At 42.9% G+C, this 24,417-nt stretch overlaps 1 protein-coding gene and 1 long non-coding RNA gene across 2 annotated transcripts in view; one reads left to right on the top strand and one right to left on the bottom strand.

The window, feature by feature from the left end:
* The window catches only part of LOC307212246, a 26,341-nt gene extending 12,809 nt beyond the window's left edge, over positions 1–13,532 (top strand). Inside the window, exon 2 of the long non-coding RNA XR_013836882.1 lies at positions 13,046–13,532. This is a non-coding gene — a long non-coding RNA (uncharacterized lncRNA). The remainder of the gene's footprint in view (positions 1–13,045) is intronic.
* Positions 2,336–24,417, bottom strand: FBXO28 (F-box protein 28). The gene is made up of 5 exons (XM_079969327.1): positions 24,166–24,417; positions 11,331–11,440; positions 8,528–8,666; positions 7,909–8,104; positions 2,336–4,559 (listed from the first exon to the last, which is right to left on the bottom strand). Exons 1-5 carry the CDS (start codon positions 24,400–24,402, stop codon positions 4,165–4,167), a joined length of 1,077 nt encoding a protein of 358 aa, XP_079825453.1. The 5' UTR covers positions 24,403–24,417; the 3' UTR covers positions 2,336–4,164.

Here is a 24,417-nt window from a genome sequence, read left to right as displayed (position 1 = left end):
CTAATTTTCATTACCTTGTCGCAATCTCATTGAAAGGCTGATTCTTACCTAGATTCTAAACTGCTATGGGCTTTGAAAGGTATTATCAAGAATCAGGTTCTCCCGTATTTTCCGCCTCCCTGTGAACATCAGGTCCAGCTGGGCGCATCACTCCTTCAAATGACAAACCTAGCAGGGAGCCATGAGGGGCACAGCCTCCTCCATCGTAGCACCAGACCTCTGGCATATTATCTCCAGGGAAGTCTATCTGGTCTCACTGCTGTGTCTCTTTTGCCACCTGGCTAAAACACAAGATAGTATGCTTCCTGAAAAAGCTAGCAGGAATGGGTTGTATTCAAAGTAGCAGTAAGGGAATAATCTGTTAGTGCAAGGATTTCTGCTTTCTCATTGGAATGTTCTCCCCCACCCCACCCACGTGCCCCCTATACTTTCTAGGACAGATTTGGGGAGGGTGCATGGTGCAAGTGGGGAATTCTGTTGCACAAGCATAAATCCTTGCACTAATGAGTTAAAATGCAAATGCAAGCAAGTACATTCATACCTTGGTTGACGAACACCTTAGCAGTCGAAAGTTCTGGCTCCCGAACGCCACAAACCCAGAAGTGAGTGTTCCGGTTTGTGAATGTTATTTTGGAAGCTGAACGTCAGGCAGGGCTTCCGCAGCTTCTGATTGGCTGCAGGAAGCTCCTGCAGCCAATTGGAAACAGCATCTTTGAAGTAAAATGCTATGGAAGTCAAACGGACCTCTGGAACGCAGTCTGTTCAGCTTCCAAGGTACAACCGTACTGTATTTTTCTGCCTATAAGGCGGCCACATGTATAAGATGACCCCTATTTTTTTGAACCCTTAATTAAGAAAGTCCTTGGTATGCCTCCCCCCCCCTCAGTTTGATTCCCTGGCACCATAATAGATTAACTATCCCAAAATACAGACGTGCCTTCACACTGGCCAGATTACATGTGATGCCCTCTGCCGTACTGGAGGGCAGATACCAAAAGATTCCAACTGAGAAACGACTCTGCCCATGTGGAGATGGCAATCTGGAAACAGTGGCTCATGTTCTCCTGTCCTTTCTGCTTTATAAAGATCTGAGGAATGAGATCATCACCCCACTCTTACTTACCATCCCAGGCCACCCATCTGCGGCCACATTGTTCTTTCTTTTATCAGATGAAAATGATCAGACAACAGCAAAGGTTGCTAGGTTTATCGAGGGTGCAGTGAGATTAACGGCCACTATCTGAACGATAATCTTGGTCATCTGATTGTCCTTTTTACCTACTGTCTTTTTAATTGTATATATTGCTTGTTTTATGTTGCTATGGCCGTTGGCTAATGCGAATAAAGTTTATCTAATTAAGAAAGTGGGCCAGAGCCTGAGTCCAAACCTGAGCCCAAACCCCTGTGCATTCACTATCCATGTATAAGATGACCCTAAATTTCTTACCAAAAAATATATAGCAAAAAACATAGTCTTATACATGGAAAATTAAACTACCTACATGACTCCTCAACTTATGCAGAGAGAATTGTACTCTAGAAATTTGAATGCTTTTTCCAGCTTCCATTTCAACAATACTTTCAATCATTCACTGAAGAGATGGGCGTTATTGCAAAACAGCTGTAAAATTTGTGAGTAGAGTTTGTACAGATGCTTTCTAAACCTGGGGCAGGTATTAACTTCAGTTAGCAAAGCAGTTTTCCAGACTACTGAGGACAGCAGAATTTAACAGGGACAAACCTGACCAGGAAATACAGTTGCTCTGCAGAATACTGCTGTGGTTACCCAAGAGTAATATGTTTCTGGAGGAATATGGGGCGTTTCTGACATGATGATCTTTCAGTAGTATCTGTAAAGAGGACCAATTTGGGCCAAGCAAATGACAGAAGTTCCTTCCCATGCCATAATCATAAGAATGAACCACTTTCACAATTGTGATTCTTGGAAGATGTTTGTGTAGGATTCAACCACAAGAAAGTGGCACACACCTCCCTGGTAGCTCACGAATAGGGTGTTATTCTGAAAATACCTGGTTGAGGGCCTAGCATGTAGATAGGCAGACTGCAGTGTTAATGTCAGTATACTGTGCTATATACTTATGTGGTTCTACACAGACAGGTGCAGAGAATCCTATTTATCCTGCTTCTCAGGCATTGCAAACCAAGGATATTGGATTGGATAGTGAAAGAAATTAAATGCACCGCACAGTAATTGGTGAGAAGACTACCATTTGTGTTCCCACTCTGGAATGCATCCGCAGTAGTTATTTCTAATGATCAATCATGCTGATGTTGTACAACAGAGCTCCTCAAAAATAAGAAACTTTCAAGTGAATGTTTTAAAATTCATATATTATCCTTGAGACAGTTGAATATATGCCCACTGCTAAGACACAAGAGTCTGCTCCCATTTAAAAGGGGGGACGGGGACACAAACATTAAAAAGGCCTTAAGATAGCAAAAACAATATAATTAAAAAATCAAAACTCCAAACTCTGGACATCAATTTGTAATATATTGTTTTATGGGGGGGGGGGAATCTACTCCAAATTATGAATTAATGGACTTTGATTAACATTTAAGAAAAAGCCCAGAACAGTCTTTAGGAAAGCTTTGTGTTTTATCTTTAACTTGACAAATGAAAATGAATAAGCAGCTTCCATTTTAAACCAAGGTACTTCAACGTAATGTCTAAGTTACAAGTGGCCTTTTGAACTACCACTCAAATTCAATTTTCTATTCTCGTTTCAAATTCAGTCTTGTGAAAATATGTCCATTCAGCAACAACAGATTAAGAGAAAAATGTAACAGTCGAGCAACAGTGACATCGTTTGGTAACAGCAAATTAAAAACCATGGACAGCAAGACTTGTTGGGTGCTTAAAAAAAATACAACCGGGGAGAAATTCACTGTACATTACAACTTTGAGGCTGTTAAAGTGACAAATCCAGACTGTACAGTGCAAGACATGCATTTCCAGTTACAAATTCAAAATGGAAGGAGTGCAAAAGAAATTAAAGCTTTTTTTGTCTGAAATCAATTTACTTTTTATGATAAGGAACACAGTATTAGACAGTTATTTCAATGTAACAGTAAGGTCTTTCTCTCAACATAAACTTTTTAGAATTTGAACCATGCCTTAGGAAGCCTGTGTAATACGAAGAACAAATTGTTTTTATCCAATGTTTAATAGTCTTTGAACCGCTGAATCAGCATCAGTAGTGTATAATCAGAAACTCACAGGCTAAAGGAATCAACCTTTAGATAAAAGAGTACCTGCTATCTATAGGCAAGCAGAAGCAGCAAAATAGTCTGGCTTATATACTCTTGACAAAAGTAAGATAAAATGACCTCGCAAGAAAAGAAACAGCTGTGCTGAAAGCAAATGCAAAGTCATGGCTAAAGAACCAAGAAATTGCTGTACAAAAGGTGACAGAGGCCAACGATTTAATTGCAACTCCAGGCAAATGCTTTACCAAGCTGACTAAGCAATGCATGCGTCTCTCCATGCAAAGATAAAAATATGGCTCCAAATGCTTAGGAGGAGGGTATGCATTTGTGAAATCTAAACTGAAGTCCCTTGCCTGTTAAGTTTTACAAAAATATATATAGCCAATACTGTAAGCTTCAGAAGTCATATTTACTTGTTATGTTGACTCCCACATTTATAAGCTACTTTTCAGACATTCTAAACCTGGTCACTTGCAACAAAAAAGTCAACCTCCCCCCGCCAAAACCCCCCCCCCCACGAGATTTTCAAAAAGTGGTTCTTTCAAGTGAAGAGAACATCTGCTGTTTATCCACTTTTAATCTTCTAGCCAATTAAGCCTGGGTTTATTTAGTATACTCATTTACAGGAACAGATCCATAAAGATAAGTTTCACTTTAATAGTCATCTGCACAGAAAAGGAAAATTAACTTTTCAGAACGTGATAGAGCAGGTCTGGTTAGTACAAATCTATGGCAAGTTATAATGATTCTGTGCCGTAGGCCCACTCAAACAGAAGCAGGGCAGGTGTGGGAAGAAACATCTCAGCAATGAGAGAAAGTTGTTCAAGTCTATGGTGTTCTGAAGAACCAGCAGCCTAAATGACACCATGCTCTGACAACCTGCTTGGGCTACTAAAGCAGTACATCCTCCTGGAGGTGTCATTTATTCCAAAGTTATTTATTATTTCGAAGGCGTTTAGACTTCCTAAGCGCACCTATTGATTCGACAGCCTTCTTCCTTTTCCTAGGAGTCTCCTCGCTTGGTGCTGACCCTGAGGAATTTCCCACTGCGCTTTCCATAACCTCTCGCAGTTTACGTTCGAGCTCAGCCAGTCGGGCATTCTGCTCACCTATGATCTGGGTTTGCTCAAGCAGTTTCTGATCTTGGTCTTGCAGCTGCTTCTGTTGCTCTTGCACTTTGGTGCGAAGCTCCGATATTTCGCGCCTTAGCACAGTCACGCCTGCACCGTTGGTTTTCACTTGCTGCTGGAGTTTGGTGACCTCCTGCCTCGATGGGTTTTGTTTGGAGAAGAGCTGCATTGTTGTTAAGGCTGCAGAAGGACCTGGAACTGCAGGAAGAGAAAATTTACATTTCCCCCCGTCTCATTTCAGATTGTGACATGCACTCACGTCTTATGCCTTCAAAACAGAGCATCAAGGTTTGCAATGTGAATGCGAACAAGCAAATCTATAACTATTCCCCAGCATAGAAACAAAATGTAATGCATGTGCATATGCACATGCATATTCACAGATTTTTACATTCCTGCTTAACAGGTAAAGAGGAAAGTGCTGTTCAGAGACACTCCTACTCTGGGTTGCAGCAAGCAGAACAGGTTGCCCTTCAAGTGAGCACACCCCTTAAATATTGTTTCAATGTTACGTTACCAACTGTATACAGTGGTACCTCGAGTTAAATACTTAATTCGTTCCGGAGGTCCGTTCTTAACCTGAAACTGTTCTTATCCTGAAGCACAACTTTAGCTAATGGGGCCTCCCGCTGCTGGAGCACAATTTCTGTTCTCATCCTGAAGCAAAGTTCTTAACCCGAGGTACTATTTCTGGGTTAGCGGAGTCCGTAACCTGAAGCGTATGTAACCTGAAGCATATGTAACCTGAGGTACCACTGTATTCTGCCCTTAAATATTACTCCAGGTATGTTGGAGGCCTTTTACATTTTAGCCCAACTATTTCAGGAGCTCCTCGTGGTAAACAAAAAAGCCGTGTTAACAGATGTTGGTTGCATGGGTCTCTCTTATGAAATCAGCATTCATGGGAAACAGTCACTTCAGTAATCAGGACCCACATAATCAGCCCCCAGCAATATGGTTGTTATGTCATTGAATGTTACCCAAGCCTTGCAGTAATTGTTTCCAGTAAAGTACCTGAATAACATTCTTAAGAACTAACCTCATGCTTCCAGACCTCCCTATAAGCAAAGTAAAATTTAGTGCTGGAAAGTGAGATACGGCTGCTGCCCTCTAAAAGTTGACTCTAAGTATAAAGAGTGAATTATATGGGCAAAAAGTAAACACTGCTTTGTTTTAGGATTCAAGTTTGGTTTTACTGGCCAAAGTTGTATACAAAATAGAAGAGTCTAGGAAGCAAATCGTATATAGAACAGAAGGAAGGAAGGATATAGAGGAAGCAAAGCAAAGTTGATTTATATTCAATATCTGTTTTGATAGCTAAAAATCTCTTTGCATTTTATGTGAAAAAATATTTGTGATTTGGTACAATGGTGCCTCGCAAGACGAAAAGAATCCGTTCCACGATTCTCTTTGTCTAGCGGTTTTTTCGTCTTGCGAAGCAAGCCCATTGACGGCTTAGCGGATTAGCGCTATTAGCGGCTTTTAGCGGCTTATCGGCTTAGCGGATCAGCTGATAAGCGGCTTAGCGGCTTAGAAAAAGGGGGGGGGAGAAAAAAAAACCCGCAGGAACTCGCAAGACATTTTCGTCTTGCGAAGCAAGCCCATAGGGAAATTCGTTTTGCGAAGCGCCTCCAAAACAGAAAACCCTTTCGTCTAGCGGGTTTTCCGTCTTGCGGGGCACCACTGTAATTAAAAAGGGACTTTGAACAGGTACAGAGTGAGTGAGGCTATCCTAAGACTTTAAAGAATTTTAACAGCTCTAGTTTGGTAAGAATCGTGGGGGTTAAGAAAAAAGTTTCTTATTAATTTACACTACTGTACACTTTTCTATTTTAATTATTGGTGTATTGTTAGAAGAGTTCTATATTATCAGTTATTCTGTTTGTATTATGTTCTGTTGCTACTATATATTGGGAAGGCTATTGTATTGTATATTCAGTGCTTTTTTTATAGAAAAAAAGTGCTGGTACTCAGCCATGAAGTTGTTACAGTAAGTGCTACACTTTTAATGGGGGAGGGAGGTGCACCAGTACTGCATACTCTTGAACACCCCCAGAAAAAACACTGGGTATATTAATTTTACATCATTCAGTAATTAGAGTCTATTATCAACCACAAATCCAAACCTAGAGAGGATGAGAGCTAAAGGCCTCTATTGCAAAGCTGGAATTCCAGATAATAAACTAGCAAAAAACAGAGCTTGACAAGACATTACACTGCACTAGAGTTTTTGCTTTAAGGGAGAAAATTAGCGCACAAGAAATAATTACCGGTACCTCCTACTGCCTAATCGTACGATCACACCAGGACAGTATTCTAGAAAGTAATTTAATTTCTGACTGTAGGAGTATCAACCTATCATTAAGGGAGAGCAGGAAAGGTGTGCTCCACCCACCAAATCAAAAAGTGTAAATTACCATCATAATTTAGGTCATGGCGCTGCTTTTCCTAATGCAAGGTTAAGGAAAAATTAGGCAAGAATAATAATAATAATAATATATTATCATTATCACCATCATCATCCCAACCCATCTGGCTGGGTTGCCCCAGCCACTCTGGGCAGCTTCCAACACATATAAACACACTTACTGGGATGGAATGGGGATACAGCATGATGGCAGTGAGGATACAGTGGTGCAGGCTCACTGGCAGAACCAATCTGGTGCTTCCAGCCGTGCATACATCAATATGAAGTTACTTTCAGTAGTACAAAAGACATTAATATAAGCAAGATAACCAAAGAAGGAAGGTTCTTCCTTATAGAAGCCATTGGACTGGATCCAAAGGACACCTCTGTTCACAGAAGGGCCTTCAATCCTGTGGAGAGTTCTAGGAACAGAAGTGGGTGCAGTGGGTGGGGGGAGAGATCTCCCCCTATACTCCCTTGCAGCTGCTGCAAACCACTTCCCACCCTATTCCAAAGGAAGCAGAGCAGATTTGTGGGGAATATAGAGTTGGGGTGGGGAAAGTTATCATCCTTCCCCCTTCCATGCACATTAACTGGAAGCACACTTTCCACTAGCAGAATGCTTCTCACTTTTTCTCTGGATCCTTCAAATAGTTTCTATTTTAAAACGTTATGTTGTGTTTTAATATCGTAATGGAACACCCTTTTTTAATGATAACATTCAGAGGAGACAAAAATCACAAGAAAGTGGAAGTACTACAGTGGTGCCCCGCAAGACGAATGCCTCGCAAGACGGAAAACCCACTAGACGAAAGGGTTTTCCGTTTTGGAGGTGCTTCGCAAAACAAATTTCCTATGGGCTTGCTTTGCAAGACGAAAATGTCTTGCGAGTTCCTGCGGGTTTTTTCCCCTCCCCCCCTTTTTCTAAGCCTCTAAGCCGCTTATCAGCTTAGCCAATAAGCCGCTAAAAGCCGCTAATAGCGCTAATCCGCTAAGCTGTCAATGGGCTTGCTTCGCAAGACGAAAAAACCGCTAGACGAAGAGAATCGCGGAACGGATTCTTTTCGTCTTGCGAGGCACCACTGTATAGCTTCCCACTGGCTGCGTAATGTACAAAGACCCAGAGCATACATGAGGTACCTGGAGCTGCTGCTATAAGCCGTCCTGATACATCTGATCCAGGCAATTTTCTTTTTAGAATTGGAACAATCTTCTCATCAAAATATTCCATTGCCATCGATGAAATGTCCCTTAACTCCTGAAGGACTTCGTGGGCTCTCTGGGGAGCTTTGGTAGAGTTTACATACCTTAACACACGATAAATTTCATCAATTACCTAAAACAAACGAGAAAAGTTGAGACATGGCGACTGGCAAAAGCTAAGAGTAGCATATCCTTTAATAATGTCTAATTTCCACAGTGACTTAAAATTATTTTAAAAGTAATTGAAAGGTACTTGAAATTATCTTGAGAACAACTTATGAGTCATTTACCGTTTTACTTACAAGCAATGCAATTCACATTTTAATCAATGTTTTATAAATAGTTTCAGCTAGTACATTTACATACCATATGATCAAAGCCCTAATAAGTTGTTAAGCCAATCCGTTATTAAGAAAGGAACAGCATTTAGATAAGAACCATCTGAGATATAAGCCTACAGAAGGTTCTGAATTTCCACCAGTGGCTCCTCAAAACAAAGTTTAGCCCTAATGACTTATTCCATCACACTTTAATGCAGCCATCTTTTGGACTTTACCTTCCCAGGTATAAAGCAGCAGAGGTTAGAATCCACATACTTCATGAAGGTCATATTTAGCAGGGACAGCCTTGTTTCTACAGCAGCAAGAATGTCTGCATGGCGAGCTAGCGAGTGATTTCTCCGTTCCGATTCCCGTCTACAAAGACACATCCAAGACAGTGAGAAACACGGCAGAGATCTGCAGGACAGGTGGAGCAATATAGTCTGGAAGTTTACCAGATTCTGTCACCAAAAATGATGTGTGCTTTAAGAAGCCGTTCCATTTTTTTCCATTCTAGTTCAAAATAATAATGTTTATGACTCAATCTGCTTTTATATAGATCCAACAATTTTCGTATTATTTTCCAAGTAATTTTCAGACATGGGTGAAACTAAAGAGCCTTGAGTTTCCTTGAAAAGTAGATGGAGTACTTTAAAAATAAATACATGAGGAAAATGCATTGCTAGAACATCGCTCATAGCCCTCCTTTGCTCACCACCATTGCCACACTTGCATGAGTCCAAGAAGAATTCCAACAGCAGTTTGATATTTCACACTATAGCATAAGAACTGGATACAGGTGACACTGCGTATGCTATCAGTTCAGCACCTAATGCGAAGATACCAGAAGCTGTTGCTAATTTAATTCAACAGTAATATCCTTCTCTTTTTTCCACACACTCCCTGCTGCAAGGCCCATTTCCACCTGGACTAGTGGGCAGCCCCAGACTCCCAGGAGCTTCTTTTAACTGTTCAGGGTGAGTCTGGGCCCTGCCCCCTTTGCCATGTGGAAATGGACCTTGCAGTACTCACGGCAGCAGCAATGTCCCTCCAGCCTCCCATGTCAGACCTATGTTATAGCCCAGGGATGGGTTAGGGCAGGGGTCAGCAAATGTTTTCAGCAGGGGGCCAGTCCACTGTCCCTCAGACCTTGTGGGGGGCCAGACTATATTGGGGGGGGGAATGATCCAAGAGCACCATGAACCCTGGTGGCTGCTTACCTGTCTTGCGAGTGGCAGGGGCAGGAGGGATGATGAGCAGCGCGCAAAAGGGCTCCAGAGAGGGGCTGCTTAAAATGGTGGCCACTCAAGCGCTGCTGCTGCTGGCACCAACAAAGCCCAGTCCCCTTCCTCCTCTAGGCAGGGCGGGGACAAGCCAGGAGGAGGGAGGGAGGAGGCGCCGCCACCACCACCAAGGGAGGGAGAGGGAAAGAATGTGCACGCTGGTGATCCACACAGCGATTCCCAGACCGTCCGCGGGCCAGATCCAGAAGGCAACTGGGTCTGATCCGGCCCACAGGCCTCAGTTTGCCTACCCATGGGTTAGGGATTGATTGTTTTTCTCTCAAAGCCAAATTTGGCAGTTGGGCGGGACATCGCCTGACATTATGAGACCCATTTCTGCCCACATGGCTTGAAATCAAAAGGCACAGGTAAGGGCACAGCCCACAAAGCGCTGACTGATCAGCTGATCTTGGGAAGCCCCATGCACAATGCTTTGCGGGTGCTGCCAGTGAGTGTCTGCAAAGACATGTTCAACTTAGCCATGTTTTACAGTAATATGTGATGTCGAGTGTAGGGCAGGTGGATGTTGCTTGGCTAAAATAGCCTTGCAGGTCAAAGGGGGAGGCTTGGCACACCTAATTAGGCCCACAGACTGGAGGTTCCCCACAGCAGTTCTAACTTTCTGATCCCAAATGGGACCCTCAGGCAGCTTACAAATGTACTAAAAAATGCTAGACGTTGTATATGAAGATAATGTATTAGAATAAAGCACAGAGGTAAGACAGTAAAGAACTCAAAGTTGTTTACCAACCTGAGAGCCCTGCAAAACAAGAGATTTTAACCAGCTTTTTGAATGCTATGGGATTTGAGCTGGAGTTTTCCTGGGGAGAGAGAGTACCATATAGAAGGTGTTACCATTCAGGAAATGCTGAACTTGGGAGGTGATTTCCTTGACCTTAAATGGCTGTGGCTTCCATAGAAGGGCCTCAAGTTGTACATTTGAGAAGCTAGTGCTTCAACATTTCTCTGTAAGTGCCTCCGTTTAAAATCAGTTCTACCTCTGGCAGTGCTGAGAAGCCAAAAAACCAGCATACAGAATGATAACCTGCATTAAATACCCTACATAAACCAGGGTATAGAGCGATGTGGAAGGCACAGTCTTCTATACAGGGGCTTTTCAATTCCCATATGTAGCCCTGCTCTCTATTATTTTTAAAATTTACACACACACACCCTTCAGTGGCCAGTGGGTATATGCAAACAAAACTCACTATCCTATTCCAGTGTGTGCCATGCAATTTATAATCCCACTGACCTACAGCAGGGGTAACTAACACGATGCCCGTGAGATGTTTTGACTACAACTCCCAAGCAGTCTTCGCCAATACAGCCAAGGGTCAGGTAATTATACTTCAAAACATCTGGAGGATCCCAGGATGGTGAAAGATGACTTACAGTATTACTATAGGATATCACTGATAGCGCCTGTCTTCTCCAAAGGCAAGACAGGAAGTGACACTCAAGCAAAATGAGAGCCTAGGGCCAAGCAGAGGGGGAAAAGTCAACCCAAACAGAAAATCATTCAAGGTACAGATTGTTCTGCTGTAGTGCTAAGGTGCACAAACAGGACTGGTAGCTCATTCTTCATGCTATATGCAGAACCTTGACTACTGTCACAAATCCATCAGGCACAAGCAGGATATATTCTTTAAATATTTGTTTCACAACCGGTTGCAAAGCAGCTTTCCTTATATAATCTTCTTGCAAATACAGATTTTTAAGGAGTATTACTTCTGACCTTGTGGTAAGCACATACCTTGGGAGCTGTGCTTTAACCTGTTTCTGGCACAAGTTGTGGTATCTTTCCACTTTCAGAAATCCCTGATTCAGCATTCTCTGGCAGACCAAGTCCATTCGCTTACAAACCTACATTGAAAATACAAAAACAAAACTCAAGGTGTCTTCTTTAATAGTTAATAAGCTGTGAGCCCCTTTTATGATTAACCAGTTTGTCTTAAGGCTACACAGCACAATTTGAAATGGGGCCGCTTCCAAAGATTACAAAACCGTCACTTTGCCCGTTCCAAATAATTTGTTCCAAAGCTCCAACTCCAGAACATGTTTACCGCTCACATGGTGTGGATGTTGATGTCTTAACAAAAAAAATCCATGCTTTCTGGTGCATGAATAAATTCTCAAGTGGTGTAACACTCTTCTTAAATGGATTCTTTTAAAATTGTAACATTCACTTCAATTCCATTTATTATATGTTTATTCCACTCTTTCATCTGCCGAAGGAGCTCATAATCAAAAAGAAGCTGAGGCACATGCTCAGGTTTACAGACTAAATAAAAGGTAAGTCACACAAAAGGAAAAGGTGTGGAGGGAAAAGAGAATAGCAAAAGATCAAAAACAATGCCAGAACAAGGTAGAAAGTTGTAAAGGTGCAAGTAGCTGCTGCTACTGCTGTGAGTAGATTGTCTCGCCAGAGCAGTGCATGCTCTGGTTATCTCCCGCTTGGACTACTGCAACGTGCTCTACGTGGGGCTACCTTTCAAGGTGATTCTGAAATTGCAATTAATCCAGAATGCAGCAGCTAGACTGGTGACTGGGAGTGGCCGCTGGGACCATACAACACCAGTCCTACACTGGCTCCCAATACGTTTCCGAGCACAATTCAAAGTGTTGGTGCTGACCTTTAAAGCCCTAAATGGCCTCGGTCCTGTATATCTGAAGGAGCATCTCCACCCCCATCGTTCAGCCCAGACACTGAGGTCCAGCTCCAAGGGCCTTCTGGCAGTTCCCTCACTGCGAGAAGTGAGGTTACAGGGAACCAGGCAGAGGGCCTTCTCGGTAGTGGCGCCTGCCCTGTGGAACGCCCTCCCATCAGATGTCAAGGAAATAAACTGCTATCTGACTTTTAGAAGACATCTGAAAGCAACCCTGTTTAGGGAAGTTTTTAATGTTGGAAGTTTTATTCTGTTTTTAGTCTTCTGTTGGGAGCCACCCAGAGTGGCTAAGGAAACCCAGCCAGATTGGTAGGGTAAAATAAAATAAATAAATAAATAATCAATCAATCAATCAATCTGGCATTTCTATTCAGATGGGGCACAGTGACCTTCCCTCACTGTTCTTGCCTGAACAGAGATGGCCAGGTACCTGGCAACCCGGCTGATGACAAAGGCCAGTGTCCCCTTTCACTTTATTCTGCCCTCCCAAGACAACCATCAGTTGGAGCAGACACAGTTCTGGCTGGCAAGAAGGGGACAGGAAGGTACTGGTATATTTTCTTTAGATGTTCCTTCTTTGGTCAATGATGAGGGCCAGGCCAGTTTGCCCACTGCCATGGAAGGGGGGGGGCAATTATCCTTGTTCCTTTGGCCATTGGCAAAGGACACAGTCGGCTTCCTCTCTGAACACTGGAGTTGCTTGCACAAAAACTATTTCTAAGCTTTCAGTGATACAAAGCTACTGAACAACACACCTACTGGGCATGAACCGGGTGGCAGCTGAAGATTTGTTTTCTTTTAGATTTTAAGAAGAATGCAGAGAAACTGGAGAAGTTTATGAAGAAAGCAGAGATGACTAAAGGTTTATAAACACCATACACATGAGGCAAGACTGAAGAAACAGGTTCTGTTTATCCCAAAGAAAAGCTGAAAATACACACCCGTACCAGAAAAATTCAGGAAAGATCTTGAGGAAGACAGGAGGGGGAAAAACAACCATCAAAGGAGAGCAAGAAGACCAAAGTCATTTGGCTCTCCTCTCTCAGACATTTAAAACAAGGAGATTTTGTGAACCACTCTGAGATCTTTGGATTAAGGGTGGTATATAAATTTTAAAAAATATATATTATGAAGTCTAACACAGATTGACCTGGCCTTCCAAAGAGACACCAAGTAAGAGTTATAATCAGAAGCAATATACCGGTACATATATTATTAAAATTACTTCTAGCCCATCTTTCTTTGTGCAGTTTTGTAGCACAAACAATAAAATGCAGTAAAACCCAAAATATGTTCATAGTTGTGTTATCAAGTAAGTTGCTGAAGGAAGTTATTTATTATTACTTATTACTGGCCAGGTAACTTCCATCTTTTGAAAAAGAAGCAAGGTTCTGAAAGGTAACACGGGAAGAACGGGAACTCCTGGGGTGGTTGGTTTAAAAGGCTGCTCTGCTCTGCACTCAATATACACTACAGAAAGGCTTTATTTTTGCTGCATTGTTAAATATATTTTCATCTACGTTTCAGCAAAAGAAACTTCTTTGTTTTTACCTGAAACTAACAATATGTCCTTGAAAACAGTTACAGCATCTGTCTCTGAAAGTTATACTCGAGCACAAGAAGTTTATAACGTTATGTGCCAATGTAACGTATTCTACAAATCAGGGAAGTTTCTTAATTTATACTGTAAAGTCTCTGATCTTGGAACCTCGGTTAAATTGTAGCATGCCGATCTAAGCTTTCCCCGACATAAAAGAGATTGAAAGTAGATTACAAGCCAAATGAACAAGTTGATGTACTAATGCTTTGCGTGTTGGAAAAACACTGGGTTCATACAGCACCTAGGTGCCTAGAAAACATACAATTCGTGACATGTATAAATGTTTGGCATATTCCCATCTCCCCTCCTCTCTCTGAAAGAACTGTATTGGCTTCTACAAATGTGGTTTGACATCTATGAATCAGAAATAATTTCCAGTGTTGCCGCAGTACAAAAGCCATAGCTGTCAACTTTTCCCTTTTCTTGCGAGGAATAAGGGAATTTCTATTCGGAATAAGGGAATTTCCCTTAAAAAAGGGAAAACGTTGACAGCTATGACAAAAGCACACACAAAAGCAAAAGAGAGAAAAACCCAGCACTGCCCATGTCATAATTTAATGTGAATCTTCTCCACCCACTAACTTTAAGTAGAGTTCCTTGATCTACACATTAGGCAACGATATGCGTACCCTGACACCTAGTGGCAAAGCAGAATACTACAACCTCAGTCAAAATCTACCTGGGAACATAGAAACAAAACCGGTTCTGTTCACTAATGCTATAGAATTCCACACATAAGCAGTATGTGTAGGGATGAATAAAGGGGCAGCTAGGTTTGCAGACTGACACCCACATATTCAGGGAGTTAAATCCTACACAACAAAGGATCTCCAAAAGGCTGTATCCCAACTCAAAACGATAAAATGGTGGATGTGACTCATGTAAAAGGTAAAAGACCCCTTGACGGTTAAGTCCAGTCAAACTTGACTATGGGGTGCAGCACTCATCTCACTTTACAGGCTGAGGGAGCCAGCGTTTGCCCGCAGACAGCTTTTCTGGGTCATGTGGCCAGCATGACTAAACTGCTTCTGGTGCAACGGGACCCCGTGACAAGCACCAGAGTGCATGGAAACACCATTTACCTTCCCGCCGCAGCGGTACCTATTTATCTACTCAGCTCAGACATGCAATTTTGGGTGTTTCAGCAGCGGGGGAGCAAGATTCATAGTTCACTCTTTAGTATATTCAAGATCAAACCACTAAAACAAAAGGATATAGTTTAACAGAGTTTGTGGAAGTTACTTAAATTTTTCAGCCTAATATTATTACTGAGGAAAAAACACACGTGGTCTGAAATTGGGGGATCCCTGAAAAGCGCCCTTACTAAAGCTACACAGAATATTTTGGGGTCACAGCATGTCTCCCAAAAGATGCCAGTTCAGAATGCTGCAATGGAGGTGCGAGGAGTCAAAGCCAATGTCAGAAACTATTAGGAAAGATACTGAATATAAAACAGCAAAAAACTGTAATGACACTTCTATGTGAAATGTGATGCACCCATATTTGAAATATTATATGCAGCTGCATCATAGAAAAGGTATTCCAGAACTAGAAAAACTACACAGGGCCTACCAAAATAACCAGAGTAATAGGATGTTCCCTATTAATTCTAGAACAGCAGAATATGTAATTTGTTAAGGCACAAACAACCAATTCATTGCAGTATGAATTTTAAAGTTACACCCTACCTCATCAAACACGTGAAGTGGCCCACACACATGATGAAGTAGGCCTTTGACAATACCTTTCAGTCAAAGAAAGCACTTCACCTTATGAACTTGCGGAGTTAAGCACCACAGAACGTTATGATGGCACCGGCAAAGGCCACTTTTCAAGAAGGACTGAATCAATCAAGGATAGATACTGATTATAATAGCTTGAAAATGGAACCTAAATGATAGTATGCTTCCAATTACCATTTGTTGAAATAGGCTTCCACATGCTGAAGGCAGAATGTCGAGTTAGGCAGATCTTTGATCAGACACAGAATAATAATGCAGTTTAGAGAACAACTGTAGTTAAGTGGTATATAAATGGTTTAAATAGCCCTGGAATCTTTTTATACCATTATGCTACCCAATTCTCTTACATTTAAGAAATCTTTTCACTTCCCCCTCCCCACTGACTCTTCCTCATTTACCTTCCTTCCCTTTGCTCCAATGTTTCACTTGATTGCTTACTTAATTACTGCCTCTGCATTTATACAGCTGCTCTATAACAGGAGTTCTCTAAGTGGCTCATAAAACAAAACAAAACAAAACAAAACAAAACAAAACAAAACAAAACAAAACAAACAACACATGCACTTTAAAATGAAATACAGAATAAAATTGCAACAAATTCCTTTACAAAAATCAAAACAATTAAAACATAACTTTGCATGCCTAGTCTCTGATCAGATGGTAAGCCTACAAGGAGGGTCTGGTCTAGTTCACTGAAGATTTTTGCCAATATCTAATGGGTTTAGATCTTTAAATTACAATAAAGCTAATTCCCCAAATCCAAGTCTATAGTTGTACAAGCACAGTATGGCACTGCTGTCATTTTGAGAGAGGCTGAATCAAATGATGTCAAGCGTGTGTCCAAAGTCTACCCCCACATCAAGTTTAAGACAAATCCCCTTCTTGTTCCACTGCCTTCCTATCTCCAGTCCCTGCTGCATGAATGACTAGTTTTGAAAGAACATAGATGAAATTCTTATCTAATATCCAACTGACGCCACCATCTCAAAAAGGCCCAACTTGCCATGTTTGGAAATTTCATAGTCAATAAACCTAAAAAGCAATCAAAGCTGTGAAAAAAGAATGAGTGTTTTTCTTACTAGTGCCAGATAGAAGCACCCCCCAAAAAATAAGTTTAGCCAAGTTTTTATACGGGGGGACTGTAAAAGAAAACGAGTTAAGAAAACCAGTTTAAAAGAGATGAAGATTGTGATCTCCCCCTCCACCCCAGAAAAAGCTCTCAAGAACAGAGCTGTCCTCTACTAAAGACAATGATCAATTTATGCGCGTGCTCTGAGGTGACACAAAAGTGGCTGGAAAAGGGCAGCACAGGCTTATGAGGTCTCCACCATCACGTGCGATGACTTGGAATGCAATCCCTGTGCAAATTGGGGGTTGCCTGTACTAAGTGTAAGTCAGAAGAACATCTAAGAACATAAGAGCCTGGCTGGGACAGGCCAATGGCCCATCTAGTCCCCTCATTCTGTTCACACACTGACCCACTAGATACCGGTGGGAAACCAGCAAGCATGATTCACACGTAAGTGCTCTCCCTCTTCCTGTGGTTTCCAGAAACCAGTATTCAGAAGTATTGCTGCCTCCAAGTGTGGTGGCAGAGCAAAGCCATCATGGCTGGTAGACAGAAGCCAGACACTTTGATAGGTCTGTGCAAAGATGTGCCTGGACACTTGAGAAACTTTCTGGAATAGCCTTGTGCACAAGAACAGAAAGCATGAATAACAACTGGCGCACATAAGCATTGGTCAATTGTGGCATTGGGAGTGGGGACAACTTCACTAGCTAGTATAAAGCTGAAAAAATAGCTGCCAGGAGATCCTAGAACCTCAAGAAACAGAGAATTATGGATGTCTATTCTTTGTGGCAAACACTATTTCAGGAACACCTGAATGCAGTCTCCAGGTAGCTGCCGTAGATTCACTGCCGTACTTAGAATACCACCCTGGTATGTGGGTATCTCAAAGGCTACTCTAGCATTCGGTGCAATGTGGTTGCCTTTTGTCTGGAAGGTTTGGCTGCTCAAAGTACAGCAGTCAACTTCCAAAGATGGTTGAGACACTAAGTACTTATGCCACTACCTGCACTTCTTTTTGTCTTTTGAAGTCCATTCAATTGGCTTGTTTTGCACCATGAAGCCCTTACTTTCACCTTCCAAGTATTTCTGGATATAATCCTTATGCTCCACTGAACACTTTTCAAGGGGACAGAAGATGCTAAACTAGACTGTTGGCTCAGTGACAAGCCAAGGCAGCAGCTCTCAGGAACCATACAGCAAACCAGCGAGCAACTTGGCCAGCTACATGTACAACTTTAGTAGTGTCTATGCAGGTGCTCCCTTCTTTTTGAGTGCCACTGGTTATGAGCAATTGCTACCCACCCCAGACAACTGGAGTTCTGCCAGCCACCAAATTCTGGCTTGCTTTGAAGCCATTAAGGTTTGCACACAATTGGAATCTACGATTATCTACAGCTTTCTGGTTCGTTTCCCCGTTTGTGTGAAGGGGCTGTGTACAGGTGCAGGAAGCTCATCCACACTGCATTTTAAACTAGTTGGGTCTCTCATATCTTTGTCAGGATATAGTTAGTGATGTTACACTGCAGGAGCAGGAGGTGGAGAATCTAAATTACATGCCGAGGTGATGAATTCCACAACCTGTATAAATTACGCAAGTCTGTATGATCTCTTATATTTTGCAGAATTGTTTGTTCTGCTTCCGCTAGTCACTTGAGGCAAATGGTGGAAAGAAGCTTTGCAAGGCATTGAAGAGGCAGCACCCGACTCCTGAGAATCACCTCCAATGATCCTTTTGGCTTCTGCTGCTTAGCCAAGATTTATCTACACTTTCAAACACAACTTTGCAACCATAAGCAACAAAAACTGGCCTTGGGGAGATTCTCTTTTTTTAAAAGAATCCTTAGGTTAGAATGTTAGGTAAGCTAGATTCTAGAGCTTTCCTGCAATTCTACGCAAGTGCTGAGTAACTCACAGCCTTGACGTTTCTTTAAAAATGTAAGAAGATCCCTGCAGGAGCTGGTTTCAGTGCCTCCTGCAGTGGCATTTACGGTAAATCTTTTTGAAGGGCTTCAGAGATGCAGCCCCTGCCCCCATGCATTCCTTCGGATCAGGATACTTCACTGTGCTGGGAAGTATAGTGATTATAAATATCTGAAAATCAGTAACAAGAAGCATAGTCATGTTGATGCCATCTGGATGCTATCAAACAGAAGTGTTTTGAGCATGTACACTGAAATAATGTATTAATCCCTGTTACTCTAAACTAGCAGGCTTGTATTTATAGTTATTTATTTAATGGATTTATACTCTGCTCTTTGAAAAAGGACTCCACAGAGCAGCGTACAATATTTCAAAGTATAAATCCATAACACAAAAATGTTTTTTTTAAGAAATAGCAACAATAAACATCAGTATAAAATAACAATAGCTTATGCAAAACCCAGTTAACTATCCTCATTTATATTCCCAATCAAACGCAGATACCAAGTCATTCAGTGCTTCAAAGCACTTTGAATTTGGCCTGGAAACTCACTGATAATCATTGCAACTGACACAATATTTGGATAACACCTCCAGATTTTTGGCCCCTGCCAAGAACCAGGCAATCACATTCTGTACTAGTTCAAAGTTTCTAGACTTTCTTCAAAGGCGCATTACAGTAGCCCAGTCTTAATGAGACAAGGGCATGGAGAACTAATATGAGATCTGACTTTCATCTTGTCTGGATCAAGCTACAGCTTGTTCTTTCTCATCCATTCTTCGACAGCCTCCAAGCACCAGCTTAAAAATACCTCGGCATGGCTGGGGTGAGCAGATAGAGTCAAGAGTCAGCTGCATACTGATCAGCACAGGATGTAAACACGGTGCCAAATAGTGTCAAATTCATGATCGCCTCTGCTTCAATTATCTTGGTTGAAGCTACTGGCACTGAACAGAATATGGTGTCTGGAATCACCCACCCATTATCCAGTTTCTCTCCTTTGCTCTTCCAGAGCAGTCCTGGGGTTCACAAATGAATAACAACCTAGTACCCAGTGTGTGTACCAGTCCATTGAACGCCTCCAAAAGGGATGTGCCATGGAGGTTGTTGCTCAAATCCCACAAATTGAAAGCACCTTGTGCACTATGGATGTTAGCACACCACTATAAAGTGAAAGAACACAACAGGGCAATTAAACAAGGCATCTTAAACACATACAAATACTCCAATATTTTCAAGGTGCATTTTTATATATGAGAAAGGGGTGGCTGGGATCAGAAGTTTAGTAATTTTCCGTTCTGTTTCTTTGTACTCATCACCTGTTTCATAAGCCTATTGTTGCACATGTTGTTAATAGGTAAAGGTAAAGGTACCCCTGCCCGTACGGGCCAGTCTTGACAGACTCTGGGGTTGTGCGCCCATCTCACTTAAGAGGCCAAGGGCCAGCGCTGTCCGGAGACACTTCCGGGTCACGTGGCCAGTGTGACATCGCTGCTCTGGCGAGCCAGAGCCGCACACGGAAACGCCGTTTACCTTCCCGCTGGTAAGCGGTCCCTATTTATCTACTTGCACCCGGAGGTGCTTTCAAACTGCTAGGTTGGCAGGCGCTGGGACCGAGCAGCGGGAGCGCACCCCGCCGCAGGGATTCGAACCCCCGACCTTTCGATCGGCAAGCCCTAGGCGCTGAGGCTTTAACCCACAGCGCCACCTGCGTCCCCATGTTGTTAATATTAAGGTTAAAATCAGAACAAGGAAAACACATAAGAACTACTGCTCATGTTCTACCATGTATTCATCTGTCTGTTGAGAAGCTGCCTGAAACTGGTAGTAGAACACTTTCCCAATACAGTGGTGCCCCGCAAGACGAATGCCTCGCAAGACGAAAGGGTTTTCCGTTTTTCGAGGCGCTTCGCAAGACGAATTACCCTATGGGCTTGCTTCGCTAATCCGCTAAGCGGGTTGCTAATCCGCTAAGCGGGTTGCTTCGCAAGACGAAAAAACCGCAAGACAAAGAGACTCGCAGAACGGATTGTTTTCGTCTTGCAAGGCACCACTGTAACTGGATATTTGCTTGTTTAGTTGCTTAATTTTTTCTGCTTAACTTGCTCTGTCAGTAATTCCTCACATCTGCATATGTTTCAGAATCACCAGATGGAGAATTGTTACACGATAGGAGGATTATCTTAACTGCGATAGAAGATGGGAGCCCAGAATGATTATCTCCATTCAATCTTTGTAACGAAGAGCATGGTCTGAACTCTTTGGGCAAAATACTGCTGAGTGGGCAGCGTCATGGCCAACAGCAAAATCAAGTTGCATATAAGGCAGTAGGGCTTTGTGCTGCATGAGCCCAAGGCACCTAGAACAAAACCTAAGACGGTCCTTCCATCTGTCTCACTTCTGAGCAGGGCAGCTTAGTTACTCTCATGCATATCCTTCAAATAATCAATTCCCCCTTGCACTGGAGGGACACTGTGCTTCAAAAACACTCAAATAAATATAAGCACAACTGTTTTTGCCACTTCTATTAGACAGAGAGGAGTAAACTGCACAAGGCGCTCCCAAGCTGCACTATGGGAACATGGCATAGGGCCATCTCTGCTCCAACAAACAAATGGGACAAGTACAGTGGTACCTTGGTTCACAAATGGCTTAGTTGTCGAAGAAATCAGCTCCCAAATGCTGCAAACCCGGAAGTGTTCCGGTTTGTGAACTTTTTTCGGAAGCCAAACATCCGACACAGCTTCTGCTTGAGTGCAGGAAGCTCCTGCAGCCAACTGGAAGCCACGCCTTGCTTTTCGAACAGTTTCGGGAGTCGAACAGACTCCTGGAAAGGATTAAGTTTGAGAACCAAGGTATCACTGTACTGGAAAAGGAAACAAGTTGGGCAACTGTAGGATACTGAACCTTTTAGACAGCTTGTATGGGTTTATCAGATTTGCATTATATACCATGAATACGATCAACTGTATATGATTAATTCCACTCTTCAAGCCACTGAAGCAAGAAGGAATCTTACTTGGATCTTTCCCGTCAATTGCTATGCACTGTGAAGCAGATAGAATGTTTGGCTGCTTAGCTACATCAGTTTGATGTCTACGTAAACACATCAGCTGAGAAAAGAGAGGGTTTGGTGTTTGCTTCACAATATTAACTAGAAATCCACTGTTACTTTCTTATAATGCATTAATATTTAACCCAAGCTAGTTTTTCATAGCACAGTGATGAAGTGGACAATGCAACTGTCTTTTGTAGTAGCCAGCGCTTTTTTCTAAAAAAAAAATGTTTGGGGGATACTCTCATTTCCCTATTCATATTGAAATACTGCCCCTCAATGAGGCCAAACTTCACAAAATGTTTAGGGGTATGTGTACCCCCAGAAAAAAAAGCACTGGTAGCAGCTTCTGTTTAGCAAGGAATCTCAGCTACACCAATTCTAATAATATTTAAGATAAATTAAGAATGCCATTCTAAACTCACTTACCTGTGAGTACAGTCCAATGAACAGAATGAGACTAGCTTCTGAGCACTTATGTGTAAAACTGGGCTGCATGTTAGATGGCAACCACCCTCCAAGATCAAAGGAATATGAGGCAAAAGCAATAATGCACATTTCCCCTTCTAATTCAACGTTCTAACCCAGGCATAGGCAAACTCAGCCCTCCAGATGTTTTGGGACTACAATGCCCATCATTCCTGACCACTGGTCCTGTTAGCTAGGGATCATGGGAGTTGTAGTCCCAAAACAGCTGGAGGACCAAGTTTGCCTATGCCTGTTCTAAGCAAAGATGTCTGTCATGGTATTACATACATCTATCTAATTTTTCCCCTAAAGGGCTGTAATGCTGTTTGATGAAGAGGTAACAGAAAATGAAAACTGAAAGGTGGAAAAACCTGTCAAAGCTTTACAAGTTAGTCAATTTGCTTACTGCCTTGACCATAGGTTGCACATACCAACAAGAGAAATAAAGCAAACAAAATTCTGTTCATAGTCATATTTATTTTCAAAAAGTGTCAAATATCTCAGGCATCAGGAATCAAAATAAGCTCTCCTTTAAGCAGTCAATGACATTTGTTCATCACAAAAAGGTGTCTTGTAATCCAATGTATATCTGCTCTGAAGGAGTAGGCACTCCCAAGGCTGAGTGCCTTAGACTGCAATCCTATGCAACTGCACATTACCTGGGGGAAAGCTGCACTGATGAATATGCAATTTACTTCCAAGTAAATACACAAAGGATTGTACTGCTGTGGAGAAAAAGCCATACTCTTGCAGAGAAACCTACAGAGACAGCATTCACAGGCACATACATGTGGATCCATTAAAATTAAAAATTAACATTGGACACTGGTGTAGACTATATCAAAACATGAACCTGATCTCAAAAAGCATCAATTTAGAGGTTTTTCCCCCCAATAATGCTTTAAGATTTTTTATATAGAGAAAGTCTGACAATAGTAAAGCTTTCATTCCACATCTAGGAACTAGTTTAGGGAGAATATAAGCCTTAGATTATTAAACATCTGCTTTACGATACTGAAATTCTAAAGCTACTGAATGCATCCAAACTGTGCCTTTATCAGAACAGAACTAAAACAGATGCAGTAGATACTCTTCTTGTTTCACAAATTCCCTCCCTCCCATGTGATTATTGCCACATGGATTTTCTGCCTTTAGATGAAGGTGAGATCTTCTGAGAATGGCTCCTAGCAGTATGCACTTGCCCCCAACTCTATGGAATTACAACGAGATACATTAAATAATTACCAAAAGAAAGAAAGAAAGAAAAGCACTATAGAAATGATACACAGGCCCAAAGCACAGATTATGTACCGCAGTCTCTTTGCATGGTAGAGGAAATTAACTCTACACGATCAACCTCATCGGAAGAGTCTCATCGCCCATGCTATATAAAGAGATGGTCTGCAATGGAAACGCTGTCAAGGGAAAAAAAGTCAAAATACAAGGAAGCGGGGTGGGTAAGGGGGGTGAATGTTGAGTATGAACAGGGTTCTAGTGAGATACAATGACGATCCGATTTACGGAGACCTTCACCCCCCCAGCGTCGTACCACCGATTCCCAATCTTTCCCGAAAAAGGCGCAGCAGGCGAATAGAGCTCTGCCGCAAAGGGGCTGCAACCTGCGGCCATCATCCTTGGCCCTTCCCCGTTAAACCTCTGGCTGGATCCCTTTCCCTCCCTCCCCCCCCCCCAAAAAAAAAGAGCGGGCGATTTCTTCAAGATGGGCAGGAGGGGTGGGGAGAGAGGATTTCCAAAGGAAAGGGAATCCAGAGGTCATCCAGTGCGACCACGCCGGTCTCTCCCAAATCAAGTGGGGAAAGGGATAAGCCGGGGAAGGAGGCGTGGAGTTGGGATCCCCGAACCGAATCAAAAAACCAAGTGGAAACGCTTGCCAATCCGGAGGGGAGGGGTGGGGGGGGAAACGGCAAAGCGAACGGATGCGAAGTGTCGCGCCCCCAAATCCCCCTCCCCAGGCCAAGGCAGGGGTCCGAGGCGTCGCTTCTTCCTTCCCCACCCCACCCCCGGCCCCGCGCCTCCCTCTCCCCCCACGACGCGGCCCCTCACCAGGCGGAGCTGGCTGGTCTCGTCGTAGGACAGGAAGCCCAGGATGCCCTCGATGGCCACGATGGGCAGCCCCACCAGCGTGTTGCTCTGCGGGAGCTGCTCGAGGGGCTGCGCTTCTCCGCCGCCGCCGCCGCCGCCGCGGGGCTGGGGCAGAGGCGGCGGCGAGAGCCGCGCCGAGTCCATGGCGCCTCCTTCCCCCTCCGACAGGAGCCGCTCGGCCGCCGCCACCACCGCCATCTTGGGGCCTATTCC

Source organism: Podarcis cretensis (genome assembly GCF_951804945.1).
Source record: "Podarcis cretensis genome assembly, chromosome: 3".
Classification (NCBI taxonomy): Eukaryota; Metazoa; Chordata; class Lepidosauria; order Squamata; family Lacertidae; genus Podarcis; species Podarcis cretensis.
The sequence above is the reverse complement of the archived record's forward strand: the minus strand, read 5'-3'. Positions and strand labels throughout refer to the sequence as shown.